Source organism: Heterodontus francisci, chromosome 6 (assembly GCF_036365525.1).
Source record: "Heterodontus francisci isolate sHetFra1 chromosome 6, sHetFra1.hap1, whole genome shotgun sequence".
Classification (NCBI taxonomy): Eukaryota; Metazoa; Chordata; class Chondrichthyes; order Heterodontiformes; family Heterodontidae; genus Heterodontus; species Heterodontus francisci.
The window spans coordinates 32,430,270-32,439,235 of NC_090376.1; the positions used below are offsets into that span (position 1 = coordinate 32,430,270).

General features: G+C 39.9%; 1 protein-coding gene across 2 annotated transcripts in view; it reads left to right on the forward strand.

The window, feature by feature from the left end:
• proser1 (proline and serine rich 1) overlaps positions 1–8,165 on the forward strand; it is a 39,803-nt gene extending 31,638 nt beyond the window's left edge. For both annotated transcript variants that reach the window (XM_068033441.1, XM_068033442.1), the window contains one exon: positions 12–8,165. In XM_068033441.1, the coding sequence (XP_067889542.1) occupies positions 12–140 (129 nt within the window). In that variant the 3' untranslated portion in view covers positions 141–8,165. The remainder of the gene's footprint in view (positions 1–11) is intronic.
• Positions 8,166–8,966: the final 801 nt, after the last annotated feature.

Here is an 8,966-nt window from a genome sequence, read left to right on the forward strand (position 1 = left end):
TTTTTTTTCAGGCACATTCAGCTGCAACTCTGGACAATTTTCCAACTCAGGGCAACAATGGTTTTGCATGCTACCCATCTGCACCAGGAACTCCATATTCCCTGCAACCTGGCTTACCTTCTCAACTAGGGTGGCAATAAATAGTGGACCTACTTTTGAGTACCTTCCAAGCTTCAAATATAAAACTGATGTTTGTGGAATTTATCCAGCTCTTTGATTAGACATACAGTAGATTTAGCATTGTATGTAGGTGAAACTTGGTAATTTTCCCAGTAGAAGTTATCTAAACATATAAAAAAAGGTGAGGGATGAAATAGAAAGGGCATCTTAAGGTTGAATTGCTCCTTGTCAGTCACAATGAGACTTTTCAGTAAAATAGTGTGACTTGCTAATCGCTAGCTTTCATACAGGTATTATCTTATGGGACATTATATTGGACAAGTATTACATTAAGAAGTGTTAATACAAGAGAATGGTTGCATAACTGAACTAGTAATCCAGAGGTCCAGACTAATGATCCAAAGCAATGGGTTGGAATCCCAATACAGTAGCTGGGGAATTTAAATTCAGGTTATTAAATAAACGTGGAATTAAAAGTTAGTAACGGTGACCATGTAACTGCCGGATGTGTTAAAGCCCTATCTAATTCACTAATGTCTTTTAGTGAATGAAATCTGTTGCCTATACCTGGTCTGGTCCATAAGTGACTCCACACCTACAGCAAGGTGGTTGACTCTTAAATGCCCTCTGAAATGGCCTAGCAAGGTTTTCAAAAAGTTGGCTCACCACCTTCTCAAAGGGAATTAGGGATGAGCAAAAAATGCTGACCTTGCCAATAATGCCCACATCTCATGAATGAATTAAAAAATGCATATTTGTGTAATCTTTGTGTAACCGTGGCAAGAGGCTATTTCAGTAGTGCAGTTCACCTTCTGTACTACTAGAATTTTCTGAAAACTGTTTTCATTACTGTATTTGTTCTTGGCACTGTTCCATTCTGTTAGATTTTACTTATGGAAAGCTTTAAAACTAGCGTTTGACTTGCAATAAGTTTATATTATTCAGTGCCTGACCAAATGCATGTTACAATCAGAATTAGCTAGAGGGATAGATATTTCAATTCTCTGCTCAATTATCATGGCAATTTGCATTTGGAGAGAGGGATGGGATACTCGGTAACCAAAAGGCATTTGGTTCAATGGATCATATATGTCTTTGCTCATTTTCCAACTAGCTGTTAGGATTGTAGGCACTGATAGAATAACTCAAGATCTCCTCTACTTCTTGACGAACCAAGTGGCATGTTCTAGTTGGTGGCATTATTTTGATAAAGATGTTCTATTCTTGTCATTTGCTGAAAAAGGACAAGACTCATCAACCTGTGGATTTCTCAGCTATGAAGATAGATTTACAACCCCCGCTCCACCATACACGCATACCAAATTATGGGGCAATGTTATTGATCCAGAGCTTCCATTTGCTCTCTGTAGACTCTAATTTATTTATTGTTTTTTCTAAAGCTCACTTATTTATTGAAAATGTGCATCATGAGAAACCTTTAAGCAACTGCTGTAAAGATTGAAAGTTGTGTTTATTGATTTATTATCTTTTTTGCATATTTAGGATTTCTTTTCTTTTGGGCCTCCTTATAAGGATTTGGTTGCACGAAAAGATGTTAATGCCCAAAAAAGTTCATGCACTCACCTTAGGAATGCCACTAAAAGAACTTATATAGTCTTCATTTAAAAAAGGCTGTTTTATGTAAAGAAAACGTAGTTTTAAAAAAACAGAATGCATAGTACTGCGAAAAGACTTGCAGTGTAATATGTCCTGAATATAAGATGCATTAATCAGCTGAATGTCATCTACGTGCACTGAATGAGACTTAAAGATGCAATTCGGCATGTATTATCTAAAAACTATAGATGGAATTTACCCAGGCTGGTGGAGGCGAGATTGGGGGCAGGAACATTGCAGAAAATGACGTCGGGTCGGGATCCCAATGTGACCCCACCCACTTCCAGCTTTCCCTAGGGTGGGTTGGGAGTGCAGCGGAAAATCCCTCTGGCTGTGGCGGGAAGCCAATTGAAGTACTTTAGAAGGCAATTAGGAGCGAATTTGTGCCTGGATTCCCTTTTTCCCAACAGCGCAGGGGTTCTACCTTGTGTCTGCAACCAGGCGGGTTGGAAAAAGCGAATGTACAGCAGGAACAATTTCCTCAGTGAAATTGGAAAGCTGTGAAGGCTTTTATCAGTCACACTGAAGAGCTGCAGTCATGGCCAGGTGAGAGGCTGATGTTCAAAGCACTCCTTCAGTCAGTTTTATCACTGCTTGACAGGTGATTGCTACTTTCTTGAAAGGCACTTCACCCACCTTCAGCTGCACTTCCCTGCTGCCAGCCTTCAGAGCTGCAAGCGAGCAGCTTATCCACCTCCATTGTCCACCTTTACTGAGGGTCAAGGGCAGGGGGCTCATCACTGTCAACTCCTCTAGTCGGAGCAGGAGCAACACCAGCACCAGCTGCCTTCTCTACAGCTGCTTTCTCTGCCTGTCCACAGGGCAGAGGGGATGGTAACCAAGATCCAACTGGATGGAGGCGAGACCCGCGTCCAACAAAGGGTCCACAGGTAGAGGATCAGCTCTCTGTACATGTCTGAGCACCAGTGCTGAGGAGGCTCAGGCTGTTGCGGCAGATTACTGCTAGCGTGCATCCTTCCCAGTGGACCAAATAGGCACGCATTGCCAGTGGACAACAAGGTGTCTGTCACTGGAAGTCCACCCCCACTGTATCCCCCGCCCTGCATATCTGCCTGTCACCAAGTTGTGTCCTGTCCCCTCCTGCAAGGAGAGAAAACATGAAGGTGTGCGTGCTGGTAATGGCTTGTATGCAGAGGGGCATCACTGTGAGGCATGGGTCCAAGAAGACAATAGGCAGAGGAGAAGTGTGAGTGTGGCTGCTCAGATGAGTATGTGGGGTGCCTGCAGGGAGAGAAATGAGTGGATCTGAGGTGTGCTGCACAAGAGAATGCTGGGCAAGTCAGAGTGCGGGGCTTGGCACCTGAAAGTGTTATGCCACTCACCTATCATGTCCTCCTGAGGTATTGGATCCTCTTGGTGCACTGTCTCCAGGTTGTAAGGAACACAATTCCGCCTGATGACTTCCTTGGCTACTACCATCCATGCCTACTTGCTTAGAGAGGCTGGCCTCCTTCTCCCATCCTTGGGGGCGTACTCCCCTCAATGCAGCCCCTCAGCTGGACCTCCAGGTAAGAGCAAGAAACCAAAGGGGGGCAGCCTTCCTAGGTCACCTCTCCTTTCCTGGAGGTAATGCAGCTCGAAAGGTTCAAGTGCTGATGAGCTTTTCTGAAACATGTCGTGGTCTCTTTAAACAGAAATCCTTTCTCTGACAAAATGGCTGCGTCATCCGTCTGCCGTTTCGAATTGGTCAGGGAGCCCAAAGATGGACTCATAATTGGTTTGCTCTGGTAAAGAGCAACTGGAGGTTGGAATTGCAACTCGAAAATAGTCCTACCATTCCGCCAGAGACTAAGGTGGAAAGGTTGTGTCCCATGTTTCCCAAAGCAAATGCCACCTGCCAAAAGCAATTATCTATTAATCCTTTTACTATTAGGTTCCACTTGTGTTTAAGAGTGGGTTAAATCACGTTCAGTATCACTAATATCAGCCAAAATTTGAAACCATTACAATGGTTATAAAGCAAATGGAACTATCCTTTGGAAAACAAAATATTTTAAAGTTTAATTGATTCACAAAACCTTTCATTCCTAGACCTAGATTTGAATCCAGCACAGATTACAGGAATAAGATATTCCTCTTTGAAACATAAATATGGATTGGGAGGAAAATAACAGTGAAAAAATAAAATCATAAGGCTTAACTCTAAAATTTGTGCATTTTACTTTTTAACAGTGTCAGGCCTGGGCACCCTCCAAATAAATCAGTACAATACAGCAGAACTTCAAAAACATGTGCACTTTGGATCTAAGAAGTAAGCATAGAACTATAATTTTTTTGTAACTGAGGCTGACAATTTTTCTGTGGCTAAATAATAGGTTGATTAATTTTTTTGATTACTGTGGGACATTTACTCACTTCTGTGACCACAAAGCACTTCCAGGTTTTTAATGTAATTCTTGCATTGTCTTTAGCATCTAGAATAATTAGGCATAGAGAAGATGTTCCCACTATGGGGGAGCCCAGAACTAGGGGTCATAAATATACGATGTTTATTAATAAATCCAATTTAGGAGAATGTTCTTTACCCAGAGTGTGGTTAGAATTTGGAACGTAATACCCCATTGATTCGTTAAGGCCAATGGCATAAATGCACTTAAGTGGGAGCTAGATGAGTTCATGCGGGAGAAAGAAATAGAAGGATGTGCTGATAAGGTTAGATGAAATAGAGTGGGAAGAGGCTCATATAGAGTATAAACACTGGCACAGACCAGTTAGGCAGAATGGCTTCTTTATGTCCTATAAATTCTATGTGGTATGAAAATTGGGCTTTAACTGATTTTCAGCCAGTTAAAATCCCTTTTTCTAAAAAAAAAAAGTTGCTCCTCTTATGTATTTTTGTGTAAAGGTAGGTAAATGCTTTAAAAGATTTCAGTAAGTAGAGAAGAATTAAATTAAAATACGAAGGTTAAAGAATAATAGAAAGGAAGGAAACTGCTGTAAACAACACAAATTTACATCTTTAAAAATGTTTGTAGAATTGTGTTTTCATTTTTTTAGTAGTTTAGGAATAATACAGCAATTAAAACTATTCCTAATGTTTAAGTACTTTATATCTGTCAGACTATGAGCTGGAAACAAATAAAAACAGTTGATTAGAGGAAGCAAGAGTACCCCTGATCTGCTCACACTTTAAAGATTCAGGTTGTTATACTGTAATAGTATAAAAATTTTAATCTACTGTACATATTGACATACCACAGTACAATGCTGAACAAATAAATATGTGCTGTATGCCAGTACAGTGCTATATTAGTGGACACAGTAGGTTTAACTGATCAAGCAGTTTGCACTATATAATCATAACTTTGAAGTTCTACTGCAGGCATTGAGTGACCACCTAATAGATTTTTGATAACTTCCACTCTAATTAGACATAAATTTGTAAATGAAAACACGAGCAATAACTTTAATTTTCCAAAGAAAGAAAAGGCCAGAATTCATTGCTACTAAAAATTATATAAAGATTTTACTCTTGACTTGATTTTAATTGTGTTTTTAAAGGAATATATACACTCTATGTATATGGTCTTATCTATGAATATTTGTCTAAAAAAGACAGAAAACATTTTCTTTTCTGAAGGTTATCCACAGTAGCCTTTTTTTCTTGAAGGCTAAGGCTGTTGGAGGACAGTACTCTCAAGCATAATGTAAAATTGCTGGCATGCTAATCAAAGAGTTGGTACAAAACACAAATCCCGTTAATGAGGAAGGTTCATCACAGTGAACCTTGGTTCAGCTACTGATTCTCTGTATTCCGTGTGTGTGTTTAATAGAATTGTATAAATTGAAAATTTTGTTGGTTATTTGGGTGCTCCTATTAAGAGGCTACTGCTGTAACACATTTGAAAGTATACATGTTCTCTAATGTTTAAGCAGTTTAAAATCTATTCTAATCCAGCTGTATTGATTTTAATTAACAATATTGGATATTGACACTTGTTGGTATGATGGAATATCAACTTTAAAAATCTTTTTTAAACTTAAAGCTGTAAAGCTTATAAAAATAAATGTGCATCCTTAACATTCTTTTTAAAATGGCTATAGAGGATGCTAGTACACGAGAATGGTAAAACTGGCACTTTCAGAAAACTGTAGTCCTGTATCATTATGTTAATACATTTATAAGTGTGTCATCAAGGCAAACTTCACTGTTACTAGTATAGTACTTTATCCTGAGTTACTTTAACTCTGTTTTGAAGTTTTATGTCTTGATGCACTGTTTTGGTTGAGAGAACATGCACATTATTTTGTAATTATACACCTCCCAACCCCTGAGTATTCTTTTGTACTTGTGAAGCTATTTGCATGTTCTTCATTACAGATATCATTGTACTGTCACCTCAGCCTGATATGTCACTGGCCATTTCTTGGCTATAGAAATATGGACGTAAGCAAAGTCAGAATGAGAAAAGGCCATGTGTCCAATCATTATAGCATACAGATGCATTTTGCACCTAATATGTTTTGTCTACTGTCCTATCTGGCAGATTATTTTAAACAATTATCCTTTCAGTAAGTTCTTCCTTTAATAGTAGTTTTACATTTACTTCCAACCAATTTAACTTTATATCAACTGGTCCTATTTTCCTGGCATAATATGAAATAATATTCTGGATTTAATTTCTCTAACTCGTTAAATAAGATTTAATGTTTCATATAAGATCCCCTGCACCCCACAAACCTTTATTTCTATCAACCTATAGAACTTGGGCATCTCTAATATTCCGTCAAAGCTCATTTTCTTTACACTTTGGGTTAATCTTGTTGCTGTAATCGGCACCTTCTCCAGTGCATGTAGCAGTTTTGGTGATGCCCAGAATTGAACACTATTTAGTGTGGTGTTTTTGCAAAGCCGTCTGTTAAAAGTAGGCAGCCTTCTGACAGACTTGTTGGGTGGGGGGGGGTGGGGGGCGGCCCTGGTCGGGAATGGACCGATCACCCCTGGCGAGACCCCAAAGACTTACCTCTTTTCCGGGGCTGTCCTTCCTCTTCCTGCTGAAGCTGGGTTGCAGTCCCAACAGTGGCCACCGTTCCCGGTGGTGCTGCTGGGACTAAGACCTGTTGGCCTGCTGATTGGCCAGCAGCTCCATTAGGTGGGACTTCCTGTCTCATTGAGGTGGCAGTCCCACCTCAGACCAATTAAGGGCCTGGGGACTGTAAAATCCAGTCTGGATCCACAGGCCCGGCGGAGGTGGGATCTCCACCGATTTTTCGGTCAGTGAGTGTCTCCCGTCCGGCAAGCGTAAAATTCTGGCCAAAGTGGGGAATGATAATTAGAATGAGAGGTGGCTCATGTAAGACATAGACCAGTTGGACCAAATTGCCTGTTTCTGTGCTGTAGATTCTGTATGTTCAGTGTTTTTTAAAAATTGCTTCATATTGTATGGACATAGTACTATCTATGCAGTTTATGATACAAAGTAACAGATGCTCAAGGGACAAGATTGTATATAGTTTCAAGCTTTTCTTGCACTTATATAGCAACAATCAACAAGAAGCCCCTTGTTCAATAGTAATTCACTCATACCATCTGTTATATATGTGCTCTCCATTATTATTGATATGGGACTGCATTTTTAGTGCGATAATAGTGGTAAGAATAATGCCTTATTAGAACAATCAGTAATTAGATCCTGTATTGTGTCACATCATGTTGAAATTTTTAATTAAAAATGTTTAGAATTACAATCACATCGACTTTCGTGTCATAGACAACCACTTAGCAGCCTGACTGCTTGACCTCATCCAATTAATTGGGCTTAGTTTGGCACATAGGGTAAAATAAAGTGAGAGAGGAAATTAAAATGGGAAATAAAAAGACAACACTTTCTAAAACTGATATTTTAAATATACATCATACAAGCACCTTACTACAAATTTAAGAATGGAATTAAAGTAGCATGAGCAGTCTTTCTAAAGAACAGCAGATGTGAATTTGACAACAGTTGTACCTTTTATACAGCATCCTAAAAGTAAATATTCATAGTAGCTACATTGCTCACTCAAATGAAGTAGAGTTCAAGCAACAACTTTGGACAGAAACATTTTTGCCAATAGGATTTTCAAAATGGCAGCTATCATGACATTGATCAGGCCTCTGTGCTTGTAATAATGACGATTAAAACAAATTGGAAGCAGTGAATTTTCTGCTTCATGTGAATTGATATTTGTAATACGTGTGGTTTTCCTGATTTACGGTCTATTTGACTTGTCATTATGTATCTTTTATGTTCATAGTTTTGCTTTAGTGTATAAAAGAGATTGTATTTAGTTCAGTGACCTACTAAAATTATTGTATGCAAGTAGGCTAGCAGAACATTGCTTTTATAGTGATATGATCTACTGGATAATTATCAATTACTAGTTCAAAAAATGCTTAAGCAATAAAACATTTTTGCTATAAGGTATATCAATGTCCTATTGCATTGAAAAATCATTACTTAATTGTACTTAGTTGCATTTGCAGAGGTGAGATGTACAATTTCTACCAAAGAAGGGTATTCAGGTTTTCAGGCCACTTGCAAATAATGCAGAGTTTTACACTAGGTACACTAGCTACCGCCCGCCTCAAACCGGGTAGCCCCCGGTCAATAAGGTTCTGTCCCGCCACAGTCTGCCTGCTTCAATGGGTGCTTGGAGCTCAGGGTCATTGCCCGAAAGGTGGACTGATACACCGCACCAAACAACATGAAAAAAGGAAAGAAGGTACCAGCCCTTCGCTTTGCAAGCTGGAACGTCAGAACTATGTGTCCTAGCCTGTCGGAAGACCTTACACAAATCAACGATTCTCGGAAGACCGCCATCATTAACAACGAGCTCAGTAGACTCAATGTGGACATTGCAGCACTTCAGGAGACTCGCCTCCCCGCGAGTGGCTCTCTAGCAGAGCAAGACTACACCTTCTTCTGGCAGGGCAGGGATCCTGAAGAACCAAGACAGCATGGAGTGGGCTTCGCCATCAGAAACTCCTTGCTCAGCATGATAGAGCCTCCCTCAAATGGCTCGGAACGCATACTGTCCATCCGACTGCTCACCACCTCTGGTCCAGTACACCTACTCAGCATCTATGCTCCAACACTCTGTTCCGCACCTGAAGCTAAAGACCAGTTCTATGAACAACTCCATAACATCATTAGCAGCATCCCCAACACCGAACACCTATTCCTGCTGGGGGACTTTAATGCCAGGGTTGGGGCCGACCATGACTC